The following is a 22132-nucleotide window of genomic DNA, read 5'->3' on the forward strand; positions in this document are numbered from 1 at the left end:
TAATTGGATTGGTTTGACAAGAAATATTTCACCATGGCATAAGATGTCATTCTTCTATGCTACATGGTAAGAGATGGAGGGAAGACCTACTAAATGCTAAATGGAATTACCAAGGTCTAATTTTCTAACTCTGTACATTGTTTAGCTGGAGGAGAGGAATGATTGCTAGGTTAAAGATGATAATGGCAATATCAATTTGTTGATTAGGTTTGTCGAATGATGTTTTAAGCTGAAATAAGAAAGTACGGTTTTAAGTGCTTGAACGATTCATCCTTTAAAACTTCTCTTTAACAGGCTTTCCACTGGGTTATCCTGTTTCAATGAGTGGCGTCCCCTCCTTACAATATTGTTAAGGTTAATTTGATGGATCCATTCATGGCAATAAAATAGGTGCCGAATTTATTATGGGAGACTACATGGGGTCAAACTCTTTGTGCCGCTTCTCGAATTATTCATACTTCATTTGTGCCAATGGCAGCACCTAAGGCAACTTAGGTAGGGCTAATGATGGTAGTTTATAAGTTAAATGCTCAGAATTTGGATAAAAGGGGATTCATCTACCCTTACATTGTTGAACCTAAGGTTAAAAGAATCCACAAATTGGGTTTCCAGCCCAATGGTTTGAATCCATCCTATTTGGAAGAGGTTTCATGTTTAAAACTTGGGAGGAATTTGTTGGATCATTCTAACCAATTGTTTTAAATGATTAGTGATACTTCCACCATTACTCTCAAATTGGGGGAAAAAAAAACCAAACAAAACAAAAGAAGACGTCTTAAGAAAATAGGATAAAGAACTATATTGCCTCTTGGAGGTGACATGCAAGAAACCACGCACCACCACCAACCTTGGACATAGTGGATAGCTTTAATCGCAAAACCAACGTTTCAATCAAAAATTTCAACCGTGGGGTCATTGGGTAACCGGCATAATCTTCTTTGGATGAGACGGCACACCACCCCTCAGCCTCACATCTTGGGCTCCAGCTGTTTGCCACTCACGTCTTGGTATACCATTCAAAACTATGCTGCCTTTCTTGAGGCCATGGCGAGTAACCAAGCCTCAGTATACATGATGGATAGATGGAGTATATGCAATATTGTCTGTTAACTTGTTAGAGTTTCGACGACAAAAAATTCTTAGCATGTCGACAAAAAAGAAAATGATAGATGTATTATGATAGAGTCATAGAGAACGTCAGGCACTAAAAACCAATTCAAATAATATTTACTTTTGTTCTTTTAAGTTATCTACTAAACAGTCAAATTTATGAAAACGCCATTTTTATATTATAGTTTAGAAAAAAGAGAATGTAACTATAAGTTTTTTAAAAATTTATGCTGCCCAATCAAGGTATTGTCTTTCTGGGTATGAAGAGGACCTATTCAGAAAGGAACTGTTGAAATCACCCCTCCAGAGAAGCCACACCTCCAAATAAAATGCCTGGTCAGGTCACCTTTCAAGGATAAAACAATGCCACTAGTGATCAGAGAGGTCGGACCCAAAAGTTAGGAGGCTCATGCTAGAATCTTCCAGGTTTTTTTTTTTTTTGTTTTTGGTGAAAAAAATAGGAGGGAAGGGGGAGGGGGAGGGGCAGAACCCACGCGCGTAGCAGCCCCCACTAGGCCTCCCTTCCACCAAGGAATGTTCGATGCGGATCGCAAGTTTCCGCGTGCCCTCCCCAACTCGTGGGAAACCCTACTAGGCCATCTACGTATGAGTACGTCACCCCAGCGCCACCTCAATACTGATGGAAGAAAAGCATATCCATACAGAACCATCCGAGCGTGAGACATGCGGTCCCCTGATTTAATCGACGCCCGCGCGTTTCGAACTCGAACAACTCAGGTGGAGTCCAAGCCCCCTTCCAAGTTTCTTTAGTGTAACAACCAAACCCCTCCCCACCTTTTCACCAAAAAAAAGAAAAGAAATAAAATAAAATATAGGATTAGGGCTGCAAATGAGTCGGGTCGACCTGTGACCCGATCCGACCCGCGTAAGACCTGATCCGACCCGAATTTAGGACCCGTGGGGCCAGGTCGGGTCCTAAATTTGGACCCGTTCTATTTTTCGGATCGGGTCGGATCCACCCAATCTCGACTTGGACCCGAACCTGACCCAACCCATTTTTTTTGAGGTCAGATTTTTTTTTTAGATGTTCTTAGGACCGACTTGTTGAATTTAGAAAATGTTGAATTTGAACATTTGAATATAGCTTATCCAATAAAATGTCTATTTCTTTTTTCAAAAAGAATTAGAGCAATAATTGCTTGATGTTATTTACTATTATATAGTGAAACTTTGAATATAAAAATACATAGACCCGGTCCCTGACCCGCTCGACCCGAATGAACCATCGGGTCAAAATTTGTAGGCATGGACCCAACCCGATTTCAATCGGGTTGGGTCTGGGTTCAAAATTAGGATCCGAACAAAACATCGGGTCGGATCGGGGTCACTCAGGACCCGACCCAACCCGACCAATTTGTAGCCTATATAGGATGCTAGAATACTAAAAACTTGCAGGAACTTTATTTTTCCTACCTGTTGGGAATAATAGAACTTACATTTCATATTTTGTCTACTTGACTTGAGTTTGCCCCTCCATCCCGCAGCAAAAAGTAGCGTTACATATCCAATAAATTATCTATAAGAAGGCCACCTACATTATCTGGATATCAAAGCATCAGGATGCAGTAGAGCCTAGCCACTTTAGGCCTATCAGCCTGTGTACCACTCTGTACAAGATTATGGCAAAGATCATGGTAGGCAGGATGAAGTCGTTGTTGCCAGATATTATCTTCCAGGAGCAGGAGGCATTTGTGGGGGGCAGGTATATTTCTGATAATGTCATGCTAGCTCAAGAGGAGATATGGGACTTATGATAGGCCCCAAAGAGGCGGAGTCTGATGGCAGTCAAGCTGGACATGAAAAGGGCTTATGATAGGATCCAGTAGAGCTTCCTCAGGCAAGCAATGGAGAGCTTTGGCTTCCATGAGATCTAGATAGACTCGGTTTTAGGCTGTGTATGGGGTCGAGCTTTTTTATCCTGATCAACGGTTCGCCGTCACCTTTCTTCCGGTCCACCATGTGGCTTCAACAGAGTTGTCCCTTATCCCCGTACTTATTTATTATTTACTCTGATGCACTTTCTCGTGCCTTGCGGGCAGTTTGTCAGAATCGGGAGCTGGAAGCCTATGTTCTAGCGCCCGATGCCCGACCAATCTCTCACCTCTTGTTTGCAGATGATTGCCTCCAATTGGCCAGGGCGAGAGTGAGGGATGCGCGGGCCCTCAAGGGTGTGTTGGCGGCTTATTGCAAGGCTTCAGAGTAGAGAGTGAATCTTCAGAAATCGACCATCTCCTTCAGCCTGAGTACGGAGTTGAGGGTGAGACAGAAGATTAGGAAGATTCTGGAGATACGGGAGCAGAAAGGCCGTGGAGATACCTAGGGGTGCCTATCACAGAAAGAAAGCTACGGGTGTCAGAGTGCTTAGGGTTGGTGCAGCGAGTCTAAGACATGCTAGAGGGCTGGAGGGCATCATCTCTTTCTATAACGGGCAGGTTGACGCTAGTCAGGTCGGTATTGTGCTTTATGCCAGTCTACCTCATGTCCAATACTGTTGTCCATAAGGTAGTGATGATGGAAGTCGAGCGGCTTCTTCGAAACTTCTTGTAGGGTTTGCACGGAGATGGCCATAGGGTGCACTTATTGGCATGGGAGAGAGTTTGCAAGCCAATTCCCGGGGGAGGATTGGGAGTGCAATCTCTCTTGAAGAGGCGAGAGGCACTCATTGCTCGCCATGTGGTGAGGTTTATTCTTGAGCCGCAGGGCTTCTGAAGTCTGGTCATGGTGACTAGATACGGTCGAGTAAGGGCTGATGGCGAGGCCCCGAGTAGACAAAGATGCTCCTACATGTGGCAGGAGATTTACAGATATATGCCTACTGCCTTGGCGAATTCCAAATGGCTGATCGGCGATGGGCAGAGCGTGGATGTGGTGGACCCGTAGGTGGACTCGCTTCCTTTGAGACTCTGGCTGACTATGATCAACGTCGAGGCAGTAGACGGACTCCGAGTCTACGATCTTCTTAGCCCAGAGGGGGCGGAGTAGGACGTCAGCAAGATTGGTCAGCTATTTGGAAAGTAGATTGCAAAGCGTGTTCGATCGCTTCTGATTTCAGAGTGTGCTGGCCTGGATGTGAGGGTCTGGAGCACGTCATGCAGAGCCAGTGTTTAGGATGGGAGATGTCTTCCGAGCCCTCCAACATGAGCACATGCCGGGGATGGATTTGTGCTTGGATCTAGAGCTTCTAACTCTACCTGAGGATAGCATTATTTTCTGTGGAAGGTGGTTTGGGAGTGCCTGCCACCGAGATTAGTGCTGAGTAGAAAAGGACTGAGCATTCAATTCCAGTATCCGGACTACCGAGTGGACGAGACGGTGGCTCCTGTCCTGTTCCAGTATGTGTGGGCTAGAGGGGTTTGGAGGCTCACCAAGGTCCCACAGAATCCCTAGAGCCGGATGAGGCCTTTCCTACAAGCGATCCATCGATGATCCGATGCCCCTAGATGCGCCGGGTGGCCACTAGAGCGACCTACACAGCTGGACAGATATGGTTGGTAAGGAACGCACGGACTTTTGGCGAAAGCAGTCCGTCTCCAAGGTTTGTCGTGGAGTGCGCCCAAGTACAGATAGCGGAGATCATTCATGCAAGCTTAGCACATGGGTTTTTGATAGCTCGAGACACTTGGGGCCTCCATTCTACTCAAGCAGTGCTTTGTATAATGTTTTCACCTAGGAGCCCCCACCCTCGAGCTTCTTCAAGATTAACTTTGATGGTTCCGTGCTAGATGGCGGTAGGAGAGGAGGTGCTGGATTTGTCATCGGAGCTCGAACTTTAGGGTGGTGCCGCTAGTGGCTGCCAGATCTTCGATACCTCAATTTCTAGGCGGCTTGGGCCGGCCCGAGTCATGCGCGGCGAGTCCTACAAGCCAACTCGATTATATTGGAGGGCGACTCGACCACCGTGATCAACTGGATCTAGGATGGCCCGAGTAGCGGTCGAAGGGACACCCCTACTTTGGGATATTTGGGCGATGATGAGTGATAAGATGGCCTTTCAGGCTAAGCATATCTTCAGAGAGGCCAATAGAGCTGCGGACTGAGTGGCTTCTTATATGGTCTGCCACTCCGGAGGCACCTTATGAACTGGAGAGATAGAGTTGCCTAAAGCACTCTGAGACTTGTTGTTTTCAGATTTTATTGGATGTATCCGTACTCACAATATATAAAACACCCGCTTTAGCAAAAAAAAAATATATCCGGCAGAAACTGTTTTCCATCCTTTAATGTAGGATTATTGAAAAATGAAAACAAAACTACTCGTATATGATGTGATATATGTTTATAGAGCAGCCAGTACCGCTGCGGATTGAATAATGACATATATAGCTAATCATACAGAAACTATGTTGTCGACTACTTTGACTGCTCTTCTTTCGAAATTTTTGTATATTTTATTTTCTGATTCTCACAATTGTACTTATACTAAGTTAATTTAATAAATCCGACTTACCAAAAAGAAAAAAAAAAGATAGGGTTGCAAAAGAATCATTTATCTATCAGTCTAAAGGATTTCCTTGCATAAATACAAGATTTTATGCCCCGATGAAATGAAAACATCATTAATTTTTCCACATGTTACCTACTTTATTAATGGACCTTTTAAATCATCATACATTGTCTTATAAGTGAATTAAGTGAAGCCTCCGGTTACATATCTTCTTTCATTGAGATGGAGGTTGTCCATATTTTTTTTATTTTCTTGAGTGAATAGAGGTTGTCCGTTCTTGTCCATTCATGCTTTGAATTCGAATATTGGGACTAGGGTAGTTCATCTCCCATCCTTTATCTTCAATGCATCTGTCTGTTAGTTACACTGTTTTCCTTGTCAAGTAATGTCATGTCTCTCTCTCTCTCTTTTTATATATATATTTTGCAAGTGAAGATAATTTTATTTAATAAGGTATAAAGGGATACAGTCCAGCAAACTGGCACCAGAAAGCCAGCGGATCTTGGCTATGAAACCAAGTGGCACGATATACACAAAATAAATGGAGGCAAACATGACCAAAACCCACACAAGCTGACAATAGTCTCTCTTTTCCTCCACTGGTGGCCGTCCTTTAATGCTTGGGATGTTTCATCTCCTCATACGTTTCCTTGTATTATTTCAGACATCGCTTGTCACTTGTCAGATCCCAACTCTTACCATGAACATAACCTCCAAATCAAGAAGCCCCCGTCACCATTGTTTTTGTAATCACAAAACAGCACTTCAGAAATCTAAGGCACCAGCCCTTTGTTAAAGGTGGCCAAATCTCTAGGAAACAATGCCTGCAACGGAAGGTTACCTGGCATCATGACTAAATTGTCGTTGCTGACACCATGATTAGAACACTACTTTAGTGCCTCTGCCTTTATAACAAAGTCCACCGACCAGTTTTTAGAGACCATTCTAGCTACCAGGCCTGTAACATGATCATACTGTTTGCTTTACAAGCCCCAGAGAGGCCCTCAACTTGCAGCCTTCGCAGTCACAAAACAGGGACTGCATTTGTAAGGCATTGTCTGAATATTATCTAAATGCTAACTAAAAGCCATGTTTCTAGTTCTCCATGATTGAAACTTGGGCCTGCCTCTAGTCTAATAACCAGCAGCCAGCTCATGGAATCATTATGCTCTCATCTCTAAGACTCTAACCAACTACTCTAGAACAACTTGCCCGAGTCCTATCACCCATTTGTCCACTTTAGAGATGGTACACTGATATATGGGGCCAGTTTGATAGAGGCCATAGGTAATGGAGGGCCACCAATGCGCCACCAGTGCCATCCCACTCTTTAACCATTGAGAGGCTCAGGCAAGTCATTAGTCATTTCATCTTGAGATGGACTGTATAAACTGTACTCCTCCAACTCTGACAGATATCTACAAGTACCAATTATAAAACCACCCTCATTGTTCCATGCTGAAACTTAGATCAGCTCTTGGTTACAGGAGAGGAGAGTACATTCCTCTTGCAAACACAAACCATTCATGCAGTTTCCCTCATGTACACATCTGCAAGTATTAGGAATTTACTCCATGGCATCGGCAAGAATTCTTTTAAATGCTGTGTCCCACCTTAGCTTTCTATGCAGGTTATACTATTGAGCTTCCAAGTAGAAAACAATTTAACCACATGAGCCGATGGCATCACTTTAACCACCATCTAAGAACAATGCGACTGGTTTAATCTATAGTCGAAGAGGTCTTGGCTAAAAAATATATGGCAGGCAAAATGAACACCTTTTACCGCGTAGCACAAATAGAGTAATCACTGGCAAGAGCCGAACTTGTATTTTCTAGCTTATAAAGGCATACCATCTTAAATGGTGGTGATAAATTCATGAAGCAAATTGCAGAGAACATTACGGCCTACAGGGCACATACCACTATTACATTTGATGAAGAACAGGTTAGACTGGCCATACCCATACTCCCCAGTATTGATGACCAATCTGGCTCCATGTAGTGCTTTTATTGAAACAATTTTTTTTTTCACATCTTATTGTTGCTAGTGTTCACTTTCAGACTGTGATAAGAAAAGATACCTGGATGGTTGGTCTGCAGCTAACACTCACTTCCAGTTTGAACAAGGCAGCCTGCATTAGAAAGGATTAAAAAAATCAAAATGAAAAGCTTAGCACTCAATAAAATAGGTTATCCTTTGGCTAACAGCTAAAACGACAGATGCATGCAAGCACGCGTATGTCCATATCCACGCCCACACCGGCACACAGGGAAAAAGGTAAAAAAAAAAAAAAAAACTACAGTAAGGATGTTTCTTCGACCGGATTAAACTCAGCTGGCTGACACCCCCTCCACATGCAAGAGATCCTGGGTTCTAAGCTGGGTGGTGGCATCACCATCCCAGGAATTTAAAGTAGGTTTTCGTCCACAACTAGAGCAATTGGCTCCTTACTGATGTGAGTCTTGTTTAAATGTAAGAAATTCGTTAAAGATGTTGGAAATTTATTTTGCTTAAAAACTGCTATATTTTTATTTATAAAAGTATTATAAAAAAATAATCTACTAGAATAAAATCAGAAGATTGGAAAAAAGTTTGCCTGAATCGAGACGTATGATATACATTGTCCTAAGAATGTGATTTGCCCTCTACGTGCAGATTTGCGGCGATCCCTCATGATATAACTCGGCTTAGCCCGATCCTCCTCTAACGAGCATGACTGCTGGGGAGCTTAACCCAATCGACTCCTTCAGTTGCCCAGATGAAAAGAAAAGCTTGAAAAAAGGTTTGGAAGAAAAGAAAAAGAAAAAGGAGAGGAATTCTCTGTTTCATTTCAAGAAGCATAGAAGTAAGTAATGTGGATTAAGTTTCTTTAAAACACTGGACCCAGAGCCTATTTATAGACTCTGTTCAGTGACTGAAATGATGCAGCATTTCCAAAGATGCGATGTATCTGGAACATCGCTTCCCTACGAAAACTAGAACCAACATTTTTTTTCAAAAAAGTTGCTGAAAGAAGCATATGAAGAAAAGGATAAGAGTTTTAAAGTTTTAAAATCATCTAAAATTTAGAGAATAAAGTTGGTATATTTATTTTTTAAATTATTATTTTTTTAAAAAAAGTTAAAACTCCAACAGAGGAATCATACAAGCTGATAGGATTGATCTCTTCAATGGCATTGCTGGAGATTGAGATAATCAGTTCATAGAGTGATTAACCTCGATCTTTTCTCATCCCGAAACATGGTTTGAATCCTTGTTTAGACAAGTAGTGCAAGAACATGCGATCCCCTGCACAGCTCCCGGAATTTTGTTTGGATCCCACATTTAAGGGCAGGGACATGTAAACCCAAGGACGCAGTCAACAGATTTTGTAGACAATATAGGTCTACATTTGAATGTTGCTGTAGCATCCCTCACCTACGCTATGAAACACCAATATTTCAACTTTAGCTTACAATCCAATCAGTTCTCTTCGAAAAAAACAGGGTTACGATCCGTTCAGATAATTTGTACAAAGATCAACGAGATAAGAATTTAAGGTTCGCTGCAAGCTATCCACAAGTACATCGAGTGCTTGATGACGCTCTTTTATCAGAATATTCTTCCCTTAATTCCCACCAGATTATTTTTAAGCTTGGACAAGCGTAATCATTCTCTGTCATAAATCCATTTGATAGAGTTTACATGGTCTATCTACTTCGGAATATCATTTTTCCCAACTCCGTTGTATAACTTCATAATTATTTATTGTGAGTTCAAACTAATAGTAGTTATTGAAATATTATGCATATAATTTGATAATTTTAATACTAAGATATTTATTAGGTTGTGAACTAGAAAAATGGAGATCAAAAAAGCGACAAGACATCAGGATGCTTAAAGGTCATCATTACGGGTGGCAATTCGGTCAGGTCGGATCAAAATTGTCGCCTCGAATCCAACCTATTTATTAAACAAGTTAAAAATTTAGATCTGAGTACGATCTGTTTATTAACAAGTTATCCAATCTAACCTGCATAACATGCTTACTAAATAGATCGAATCAGGTTAAACAAGTTTAATAGGTTAAGTAGATTTTAACATATTAAATAGATCTAAACAGGTTAAGCAGATAGTTAAACAAGATAAAAACAAATAAAGCAGGTTTTAAAAAGGTTAAACAAGTCTTAACATGTTAAATAAGTTAGATTATGACTTGACCCAATTACTAAACAATTCAAAATAGGTTAAAGGTCTAAAACTAAATCAGATATATTTAATAAGCCAGTCTAGACAACTGATCCATTCATGATTAACCTATTTATGTCAAACGCGAACCTACTTAAAGCGGGTCATTTGCAAGCCAAGTTGGTAGGTCGGGTAATAAATTACGACCATCATGCTGCAAGGGATATTGTTTCAAGATCCCATAAATGGACCATCACTAAGTTATCATAAAAAAAATTCATACCACAAAAAGCAACAACAGCCATTTGCATATGTCTAATGATTCCTCCCAAGTACACAAGAAAAGCATAAATTAAAATGAATAAATAAATCAGCAACTACACGATTTAAATTAAAGATGTAGTACTCATGATTTGAATAACGGTGTTCTAACCAATATAACAACCATTTTAGTCGTTTTATACATCTTGTTTCATTATTGAGGTAAATTACATGAAAAAATATAACGATTATCATTTATGTTATTTCCCATAATTTTCTCATATAATGGATTGTTATAACGTAAACAACAACCAATGTTTTCGCTTGTGCTCCTTTTAAATAAAATAATATATTCAAAATTCACAATTTTTACCTCAGAATTCTCAAAAAATGATATTATGTTTTCTAATGAAAAGTGAAGGAAAAGATAACACCATTATTTTTTTTATTGCCCACTATTTCCTTGTTACAGCAGTGTTATGACAGCCGTTATTTCAATGATTATTTTAATATTAAAGTGTGAAAAGTTTCTTTCTGAGATTTGACTATTACAACCATTATGACAGACAATAATGATTTTCCTGGCGATCAATAAACGGGATAACATATTATTTAACACCTTGCTAATGTTTTAAAGATAGTAATGTTTGTAGGATGATATAACAGCATATTAAACCAAGATATAAAAAAAATTTAACATGAACATATGATATAGGATTTTATCCTGTTACTCCTTTTCCATTTACATTAACTGGATGGTTAATATAAGAGCATATATAATTTTATTGAGGATTTATCCCTCATTTGAGGAAGACAGACATTGAACAACGAATGTTGTAGTCAGGAAAGTGGTCCTTTTTAAGTTGAGTCTGGCCTTAAATAGTATGGTAGGCAGGATAAATCTTAGCTTTTGAAAAAATAGTTCATAACATCATACTGAATTTGGATTCTCTCCAACAAGGTTTTAAATCCCGTAGAGACATCCTGATTTTTCTTCATGGAAGGGACATGTCACCTTCCCACCCCATCCCAATATTTGGGACAAAGGATGTCTTAGGACATGTTAATCAAGGTGCTGGGACGATGGCATGACGATCCCATCCTGATACTTGAATAGTACCCCATCCCAATGTCTCGCAGGATTTAAAACCATATTCTCTATTTCATGAATAAACTTGAAAAGACCAGTTATCCAATCATAATCTTCTATGATTGACGCGACAATCATAATTGGATGGGCCACACCAACTTGTGGCTCCATGTCTAGCATGGGCCAATTTAATCATGGCCACACCAATCATGAATAGCCATGATCAGAAAACTGGCCCTCTCCAATTCACTTATGAACGGGAGAAGATTCTAACAAATATAGGGATGGTTTGTTTGCTTATAATTAGTAGACTGTAGTTGCAGTTGGTTGCAATTCAAATATAATTGCCCAAACACAAGTATTGGGATGCGTACAATTGCAGCTCTAGGCTACAGTTCAACTGCAAAAATGGGTCCAAAACTTGTAATTGGAATTGCAACCAAAAACTAGTTGAGGTTCCTATTACAAGATTCCTTGTTATTGAGAAAGCCCTCCCAAATAAGTCATCTCACCACTCCATCCTACAATATATTTATTTAATTATTAATATTGCATATAACGATTCTTACTATAATCTCAATATATAGTACTATAATCTAATATTTAATATTATAACTAACAAGTATATATAATATCATAGTATGAATTATTAACATACATAATAAATAATATATAATAATTATTAGTTATTATAATGCATGTTATAAATATATTCTTGTTTATAACAATATGTCTAATTATTACAATATCGAATAAATTTATATTGATATAATTACTATAGTAATTGTTTTTATACTAATCCAATGATAAATTAATAGCAATATTATTTTCCATTACAATTATAAAAATAATATGATAAATACTGTACTAGAATAGAAAATGTAAATAGTTCACATGGAGGCAAGCTTACCAAACAGCTGTTATTGTATTTGTATTTTTCAATTATAGACAACAAAAGGAAGCTCCCTTCTTGTAACTGCAATTTCAATTGTAAGCAATTGAATTGCAGCGTGTAATTTAATTGCAGGCAATTTAATTGCAGGCAAATGAACAACCCTATAGTGCAGCATATCGAATTAATAAGCAACACTAGCTCTAAGAGGCCCTGTTTCATTAAATATCTAATTTGTTTTAAAAATATACTCACCCTAGTTTTAGAGATGTGTCAGAACTGTCATCGTAATCTTGTGATGCTTCTGGCTTCAAAACGTTAGTGACTGATTCAGAAGACTGCCCATCTTCATTAAGAGCATTTTCTTTATCATTCACCATCTCTTTCCCCACCCTTGACATCTTCAGTACCTGTTTCAAAAAACCTCCAATAAAGACCTGTGACTCTCAGAGAGAGGGAGGATATAGATATTGGCAAGAGACTTCACTTGCTCTCTTAGTCGTGTATTTTCTTCCATCAACTTCAATCCCTGAAAGCCAATGTAAAACAAAAAACAGCATCAAGTAATATATTAGTTCGTCTACTTTATTTACAAGTTTGAGACCCCAAAATTTCGACAAAAGTAAATAAATCTGTTGTCTATCAATTGGGTATCATCAAACAAATGCATGCAAGAAGGTTTCTTGTAGAGCAAAAAATTTTCAGCATTAGTTGTTTTGTGGATTAGAGCATTTGATATAATATGAAGGCAAACTGTTGTGGGAATAAAGGGTTTCGGACTTAGTCTCACATCGACTAGATAGCGGAGAGGTCTGTTCCTTAAATGGAGAGGCAACCCCTTTCCCTTCAGAGGCGCCTTTTAAAGGGCAAAATCGTGAGGAAGGCTTCGACCTGTTCCAAAGTGGACAATACTTCTGAGGAGAAGCAGTCGCCTCCGCTATCTGAGACCGATGAGAATGAGGTCGGAAGGCAGCAGATCCCCCAGCAGCACTGGACACGCGGGCCAGAGGCCAACCTCTCCTTGACCTCAACACAAACTATGGTACATTTTGCTTGTTTTGTTTTATTGAATATATTTGGCTGTTGGGCATGGGCTTTAACACAACAGCTTCTGATGCAACTAAGATTTCCTACCAGAATTAGGATTTTGTCAACTCTTGGGTCTTACATGAGTCAGCTATATTTTCAGAGGCATAAAACTTGAACTATACATGCCGATCTGAAGGATGGAAACTCTTGTTTTGGTTCCAGCATCAAGTTCCACTAGTTTTCATTTTTGAGTTTATATTTGATTAGTCGTTAGTTTTTGTCTGGAGTAATATTGAATCACACACAATCAGAGAAAGACATAACAATGAATTAATGATGTATTTTTCCATCATGATGTTTTCCATGAAGCCTAAGAATCAATAGCCCCCTCATTTTTGTTTGCACTAGTTGCAAATGATGGTAGACTATAAGAAGGAATTTTCCATTAGAAAACTGCGATGCCAACCACAATGACTTAGGCCCTGTTTGGGGGAGCTGTTGGCAGTAGAGCTGTTAGAAGTAGAGCTGTTGGAAGTAGAGCTGTTATAAAAAGCTGTTTGCTGTTTGGTAACTACATTCGTAAAGTGATGTGGTACTTTGTTTTGTGTTTGGTAAACAAACTGAGAAAGTACTTTTGTATGACAAAATTACCATAAAGGACATTGCATAGTATTATACAACAGAACATAATAAAACATAACATAAATTAATACATAAATATACGATAAGTATAATATTATTATAATATAAAATAATATTATGTTAATATAGCATAATAGTAATATAATTATTAGAGTAAATTAATATTTGGTAATATAACATAATATTAAATTATTTAACATAACATATTAATGTATTATGATATAATGTAATATATATATTATATTTATAGTATAATACAATAATAAAAGTATAAAATATTATAATTATTAGTATAAATTAATTTCTCATAATATAACATAATATTAAATTATTTAACATAACATATTAATGTATTATAATGTAATGTAATATAATATAATATTTATAGTATAATTATTTAAAATTAATTTATAATAATAATTATAATATTTTATACCTTTATTATTGTATTATACTATAAATATTATATTATATTACATTACATTATAATACATTAATATGTTATTTTAAATAATTTAATATTATGTTATATTATGAAAAATTAATTTATAATAATAATTATAATATTTTATACCTTTATTATTAAATTATAAAATATTATAATTATTAGTATAAATTAATTTTTCATAATATAACATAATATTAAATTATTTAACATAACATATTAATGTATTATGATATAATATAATATGATATTATATTTATAGTATAATACAAAAATAAAGGTATAAAATATTATAATTATTAGTATAAATTAATTTTTCATATATAACATAATATTAAATTATTTAACATAACATATTAATGTATTATGATATAATATAATATGATATTATATTTATAGTATAACACAAAAATAAAGGTATAAAATATTATAATTATTAGTATAAAATAATTTCCCATAATAATTTTTCACAAAATAATTTTCCGTGGTCCAGGGGCTCTTCTTCGTGGTCCACGCTCGAGAAGGACCTCAGCGTGGGCCGCGAGGTTGATGATAAAAGAAAAACAATAGATTGATTTTGGAAGGTATGGAAAAGGATTAAAAATTTTTTCTTCTAAAATGTGGTTCAAGATATGTATACAAAAATTGAAAAGAAAAATACCTTTTCTTATGGAAGGGAGTCTGACGGCTAGGGTTCTTGGCTCCAGTAGATTTTTAGGTTTATAAAGGGACAAACTATGCAATTATGTTATTTTAATATGGGCATTTTTGTCAAAAATACAACTTTCCGAAAAAGCTGAAACAGCTTCCTTCCAAAAGCTCCAAATTGGAGCTTCCTCCCAAAAGCTGTTTCAGCTTCCCGCAAAAGCTGAAACAGCTTTTGAAAAATTTACCAAACACAGTTTTTCATCTAAAAGTACTTTGGAAGGTCAGAAAGTGCTTTCTGGCCCTCCAAAAGCTCCCCAAACAGGGCCTTAGTGGTTACATACAAAATTCCATGTTCATTCCCTTGGCTTGCATGACAATTAACTTTCCTTGCATACTCTTTGAGAGGTCCAGCACTGGCAATAGAGATGTTTTAGTTTTTACCTTTTGTCGAAGATCGTTAATCTGTTCCATGATCAGTTCACCCTGAAATCAAGCAATATATAATATCCATAAACTAAATCCAAAATTTAGCAATTCTTGAGAAGACTTAGAGAATTATCACAGTAACAGGGCAACCTTTCTATCTATCACACGACTTAATCCTGCTTCGAGGGCTTTCTCTAGCTGCTGCAGCTCCTCTATTGACAATCCTTCAAGCACCTCTCCTCTCATCTGCCTGTAATTGATGGAAAGTATTTCAATTCGCAACATATCGATGTATAAGATTTGATCACAAGTTGGGAAACAAACCTCAGTTGAAGGCTCATATCTGCAACTTGTTTGCTCAAACTTGCATGCTTGCTATTCTCTAACTAAAAACAACACACTGCCGCTGATTAACTTTGTTGAGCAATAAACAAAACATAAATAACAACACTGTGATTTATGTCAGCAAATAATTGCAACCACAGGACATTTGGCAATTAAGATATTCTAAAATGCTGACCACCGACAAGCTACAAAATATAATTACATGCTTTTCTCAGAAAGTTATAAACATGTGTTCTGGTTCTGATGAATTGATCTAATCGAAGAAAAAACCAGTTTTCTAAATTGAGGGGGAAAAATTAATGAACCTAATAATACACTCAGAAAGAGAAACTAAGTTATGCTTTGTAAAAAATATTAGTGTTGCATACCTTCAAATAGAATCCATATAAATAACTCATTCCACATAGCACTGAGTGAAAGCTTTGTTCAAAACATAACAAATTGACTCTTAATTTTGATTTCCCTTCGATATGGGCCCTCATTTGTAGAGCTTGCAAAGCCTTGGTATCACCTGGAAAGAGACTAAAACTTCAACTGTTCAACATATTTATAAACACATACTCCAAAGACCAAACAAGAACCAAGTCAAGGGGTTCCACACAATTCACCATGGATGCAAGTTGAGGCGAGGGCCATGAGATGCAGGCTTACGCAGGACCCTGGCCCAATACAGCATTGATTGAAGCTGCACACCAGGATCACTAAAGCTGGCCGTTTAACTAACCAGATCCTAATGATGACCTTTTCTCTTAATGCATGAAGAGCTGTTGCATCCACAGGAGAACTCTTGACCTGGCTCAAATTATGAAGAGAGGCTTTAACCATCCTATTTTTCACCACGAACTTGATCTTTCACTTTACATCCCAAGAATGGTTTGCAAGGACTAAATCAGCCCTTCTCAGAAATCTTTTAGATTCATCATCTGAAAATGACAAACATCGGGTCTAAGGCATGAAGGAATATTTGGTATAGTACATAATGCGATGTAAGCCATCTTCAATGTAGGCACCTTTTGTTCTCTGAATTTCAGATAATTCATTATCCTGAAACTCTTTTTAACTGTAGCAGAGAACGGTTAGGTTCATATATTATCAGTTCTTGGAAGAAAGCTAAAAATTGGTGCATCCAGTGATTCTCTGGACCATCTCCTATATCTGATATCTGGTTTATTAGATGCAGTGAACCTAAAGGCTTAAGCAAGCAATAATACTTGTTTTTCTAGTTCACTGTACCTAATGCAGCTTCATATTTCCCTCAGTTAGATATTATTGCCTATCGTACAACAAAATCCGAAAAAATCATATTGATTCTTGCAGAAGAAAACCCTTGAATGAAGGGGAACTATCTTACTTCCGAGTAGTTGATGCAACCTCTAATGATTGCCAAGTGGTTTGTACATCAGAAAAGTTGACGCAAGGTGTTGCTCTACACAGGGGTGCAGTCGATGGTTGAGCCATGTCTTACATGGCCCTCAGTGTGTTTGAAAAGGGCAGTATGCTTTGTCTCGTGTACTATGAAGGTGTTCATTACTCAAAGTAAACAAGTCATGCAATGTTTGAGCTTAGAGAGCCAAGTAATCATTCTACTGATTTAATTTTCTTGATGCTAAACAAAATATCAAAATCAACTGAATTACTTGATGATGGACAACCTGGGCTTTATAAAAATTATGTTTAATTATAACTTGCAAACGTTTTCCCGCTTCATCTAGCATATTGTGCCAAAAAGTAAAAGATGTATAAGAATTGACACTAGCTAATGAGGTAGACCATAAAAAATAATTCTGATTCTTCATTACGTATACATATAGCAAACTTCACTGTTTGACAATGTATATTTGATACTTGTGGTATTGGCACATAATTTATTGTTTGCTCTCCACTTAGCTCATAATGGCATTTGTTTACCCCTATCAGGGTCAAGTCATCATACCTTCTTTGTATCACACTGTCGACACGACCGTTGTCCATATGCAAAATAAATTTATTTTTTCTATCAGTTTTGCATTGTTGTATACTTACTATGTGTTGGTTCTCACCCATATTACTGACTCATATAAATTATTCTCCTCCAGCTCTAGCCAAATACAACAAATACATATAGAGAGAGACAAAGGAGCGAAGAGGGAGAAACAAAGAGGGGTCTCATAGGTACTAGCAAGGATCATTCCTTACCATTGCAGCCCAAAAATCATGGAGAATCAAGATGACTAAGAGATCTTGTATATTGTGCAACAATTCAAAAATATTCCTTGTTGGCAAGGATTATGCTGCTGAAGGATCATGGAGAATCAAGATGATTGAGAGATTTTGCATATTGTGCAAGAATTAAAAAATATTCCTTATCGGCAAGGATCATGCTGCCCAAGAATCATGAAGAATCAAGATTCCTACATATTGTGCAACTATTCAAAAATATTCCTTAATCTAGGAAAGCATACTTTATTTGTGAACCATTCTTTATTTGTAATCCTGTGTACTATAAATTCACAAGGATCGGATGAATCAAGTGTGGCCTTTTACCTCAAACATTTTTACCTCAATAACTCCAATTTCTTCATGGTATCAGAGCCCTTTGCTTAAACAAGCCAATGATTCAAGTTCTCCCTCCATGGCTGAGGATTTCAAGTGCCACCAATCTGATGATTCTGTCCAGCCATCCCTCTTCGAACTTGAACAATATTCTTGTCTCCATAAATGATGCAGCCCAACTACCACTAAAACTCACTTCCATGAATTATCCATCATAGCGTGCTCAATTCAACGCGCTCCTTGTTGACTACGACTTGTCTTTATTGGCTTCATCAAGACAAACTGCTGCTTCATGTAAAATTAGCCTCTACTTCTAACTCAATCATGCCTCTCATCGCATCTGCAAAGACCTCGTGTGAAGCCTAAGAGAAGCTAGCACGTCTCTTCGCAAACAAAACACGCTTCCATGTTATGAGTCTTAAGGAGCACCTAATGCTCACCAAACGTGATACTCACTCAGCGGCTGAATACCTATAACTCATGGAAGGTATCGCCGATGAACTTGCTCTTCTTAATACTCCAATTGATGAGGATGATTTGATTCTTCATACTCTCAATGGCCTGGGGCCGGAGTTCAAGGAGATTTCTGCTGCAATTAGAGCTTGAGAGACTCCCATTGTGTTTGAAGAACTCCATGACAAACTCATTGAATTTGAACAATATTTGAAGAGAGAGGAAGTTGGAAGTGAAGTTCCTATAGCCACTGCCAACTATACAAAAGAATCCAATACCTGTCATCACCATAACAAAGTTAGTCAGAATCGGACCAGTAACACTCATCTTTCCAATCATCGAAAGCGCCATGGTTCTCACGCTGGTTATCCAAACCAAACTTCAAGGGTGACGTGTCAAAATTGCGACAAATCAAGTCACATAGCCAAACAGTGTTATCGGGCAAAACAATTTTTTTCCTTAGTCGGTTGTGCTACTTCTTCTTATGCCTCTAATCAAAGCTGGTTCATGGACTTGGCCGCCTCTCACCATGTAACATCCGATTTTTCAGAATCTATCTCTTCGTTCATATTATGGTGGTTCTAATGAAACAATCATTGGTGATGGATCGGGCTTGGAGATTTCACATACTAGTTCTACAATTCTTTCCTCCCCTTTTGTCTCATATTCATTATCTAATGTTCTATGTGTTCCATCTATCCAAAAAAATGTAATTTATGTCTCCAAGTTTTGCAAAACTAATCAAGCTTATGTTGAACTTTTTCCTGATTGTTTTTTGGTGAAGGATCTGCCCACAGGGGCGATTCTAACTCGAAGCCTAAATAATAATGATGTTTATGAGATGCCATCCTCAATGCATGTATCTCAAACTCGGCCACTGGCTATGGTTGGTATTTGTGCATCATCATATGACTGGCACAAATGTGGCCATCCTTCTACTCAAATTCTTCAACATCTTTTGAGATATGGTTCCCTCCCTTCCTTTTCAAAGTCCACTCCTACTTCACTTTGCAATTCGTGTCAATGTAAGAAAAGCAATCGGCTTCCCTTTGATGTATTGAGTTTGTCTAGTCGTGGCCCTCTTGATCTTCTTTATACTGATGTATGGGGTCCAGCGCCTGTGCAATCCATTGATGTTTATTTTTTGTTGACCACTACACCAAATATATATGGTTTTATCCCATCAAAAACAAGTGTAACATCTTTTCACTATTTCCAAAATTCAAATAATTGGTTGAAAATTATTTTCACATTCCAATTGTTTCAATATACTCGGATGGGGGCAGTGAGTATCAAAAACTCAAAAAAAAAATTATCTCATGGCATCTCTCACCTTCAAACCCTTCCTCACACACCCCAACATAATGGTTCTGCGCAGCGTCGTCATAGGCATATTATTGAAACCCCTATCAAACAGCCGTCTATTTAATTAATCGCATACCCACACGAGTTTTTAACCTCAAGACACCCTTTGATGGTCTGTTCCATGACCATCCATCTTACACAACACTTCGTGTCTTCGGGTGTTTGTGTTATCCTTGGCTAAATCCATATGCCAAAATAAACCCGATCCTCGATCTAGACCTTGCATTTTTCTTGGTTATTCACTTCATCGGTGCCTATAAATGTTATGATCCCAACACCAAGAAAATCGATATCTCGTGTCACGTTGTCTTTGATGAATCCATATTCCCTTTTTCCTTGCATTCTCAAAGCTCCTCACATGATCCCTCGAATCTGTCTACATGGTTGACTTCATCACAACACGATTCCGGTCCTTCTCATTTCACACTACCCACTTCAACCTACCAAAGCCAGCTGCCAGTATTGAGCAATAACATGTTCTTGTATGGCAATTTGCATGAAGCATCGCGAACTCCATCAACATCATGATCAAGGCTCCCTAGTGCAGCCCCTCTATTGCAGTTGCGTGGCAACTCTTTATCTCCATGTAAGTCTCCTTCACCTACAAGTCTTTCTCATGTGTCACCCATGAGTCCTAATTTCTCACCTTTGTTATCCACCCATCAAATACCCAACCAGCCCTCTTCGTCCTCCTCACCACCACCCATTCCCACCTCTAATCCAGTACCACACCACACACATCCAGTGATCACAAGGTCTCAAAATAATATCTTCAAACCAAAACAACTATACACAGTCACCAAACATCCCCTTCTCCCTACTCAAGAACCAACATGTGTGTCTCAAGCTCTAAAGGAATCTAATTGGCGAGCTTCTATGTTGGATGAATTCAATGCTCTCCTTCGGAATGGCACTTGAGAGTTAGCTCCTCAACAAAAGCAAATTTGTAGTCGGATGTAAATGGGTATTTCGTATCAAACAAAATTCTGAGGGCAATATTGCTCGCTATAAAGCGAGACTTGTCACCAAGGGCTTCCACCAAAGAGTTGGCCTTGATTATCATGACACCTTCAGTCCAGTGGCCAAACGAACTACAATCAGAATTGTTCTCTGTATTGCTTTAGCAAAAGGTTGGGCTCTTCAATAGCTGGATCCGAATAATGCCTTCCTATATGGTAGCCTTACTAAAGAGGTTTATATGCAACAACCATCAGGTTTCTTTGATCCCTCTCTACCTACATATGTTTGCCATCTTAAGAAGGCCATCTTTGGGCTCAAACAGGCCCCTCGGGCATGGTATCAAGCTCTTAGCACCTTTATTATTGAGTACGGCTTTTCTCAATCAAAGTCTGATGCTTCTTCATTCATTTATTCTCATGGAAGTATTATTGCATATTTTCTTGTCTATGTGGATGACTTAATTCTCACCAGCAAGAATAACTTATTTTTGCACAAGTTTGTTCAAGCTCTTTCAAAAAAATTCTCTTTAAAAGAATTGGGGGTCCTTCATTATTTCTTGGGTGTTGAAGTTATACCTACCTCTTCTGTTCTTTTTCTCTCTCAACACAAGTACATTCGAGATTTACTTGATCATACCCATATGCTTGGAGCTAAGAAGTTGCCTACAACCAATTCTCTTAGTCTTCATGATGGTTCTCCTCACATTGAAGCTACCGAATATAGACGAGTTGTTGGTGCTCTTCAATACTTATCTCTCACCTGGCCTAATATTGTATTTGCAGTCAACAAATTATCTCAATTCATGCATCAGCCTTCGAAAACCTATTGGAGTGCCATCAAATGTGTACTTTGATATCTCAAGGGAACCATTTATCATGGCCTACAATTCAAACACTATTCTTCTCCCTCCCTTCATGCCTACTTTGATGCCGAGGCAGGTGACAAAGATGAACGTACATCCACTATAACTTATATTGTGTACTTCAGAAGCAATCTTATATTGCATACTTCAGAAGCAATCCTATCTCATGGTGTTCACGGAAGCAATGGTTTGTTGCTCGATCATCTACTGAGGCTGAGTATCGAGTTGTTGCTGCCATGACCTTAGAATTAGCTCGGGTCCAATGTCTTCTACATGAATTGAGAGTCTCTATTCCCACTTCCTCGACAATTTATTGTGATAATATTGGTGCCACATATGCATGTGCCAATCCCGTATTTCACTCCAAAATGAAACATATTATTATAGAATACCATTTTGTGCAGGATAAAGTTTTCCAAAGGGGTTTTAAAGGTCTC

At 38.1% G+C, this 22132-nt stretch overlaps 1 protein-coding gene across 5 annotated transcripts in view; it reads right to left on the reverse strand.

Moving 5' to 3' along the window:
* Nucleotides 1–7318: 7318 nt before the first annotated feature.
* Nucleotides 7319–22132, reverse strand: part of LOC103695645 (MADS-box protein JOINTLESS-like) — an 83311-nt gene continuing 68497 nt past the window's right edge. For 2 of the 5 annotated variants that reach the window (XM_039127354.1, XM_039127353.1), the window contains exons 4-9: nucleotides 15503–15564; nucleotides 15329–15428; nucleotides 15194–15235; nucleotides 12476–12517; nucleotides 12244–12398; nucleotides 7374–7709 (exon numbers count right to left, since the gene is read on the reverse strand). In XM_039127354.1, coding sequence (XP_038983282.1) covers nucleotides 7685–7709; nucleotides 12244–12398; nucleotides 12476–12517; nucleotides 15194–15235; nucleotides 15329–15428; nucleotides 15503–15564 — 426 coding nt within the window. In that variant the 3' untranslated portion in view covers nucleotides 7374–7684. Of the gene's footprint in view, nucleotides 7710–12239; nucleotides 12399–12475; nucleotides 12518–15193; nucleotides 15236–15328; nucleotides 15429–15502; nucleotides 15565–15891; nucleotides 16046–16131; nucleotides 16421–22132 lie in introns of those variants that run through there. The other 3 variants (XM_026800599.2, XM_026800598.2, XM_039127355.1) reach the window with 3 other exon arrangements.

The sequence above is a fragment of the Phoenix dactylifera genome, chromosome 6 (assembly GCF_009389715.1).
Source record: "Phoenix dactylifera cultivar Barhee BC4 chromosome 6, palm_55x_up_171113_PBpolish2nd_filt_p, whole genome shotgun sequence".
Lineage (NCBI taxonomy): Eukaryota > Viridiplantae > Streptophyta > Magnoliopsida > Arecales > Arecaceae > Phoenix > Phoenix dactylifera.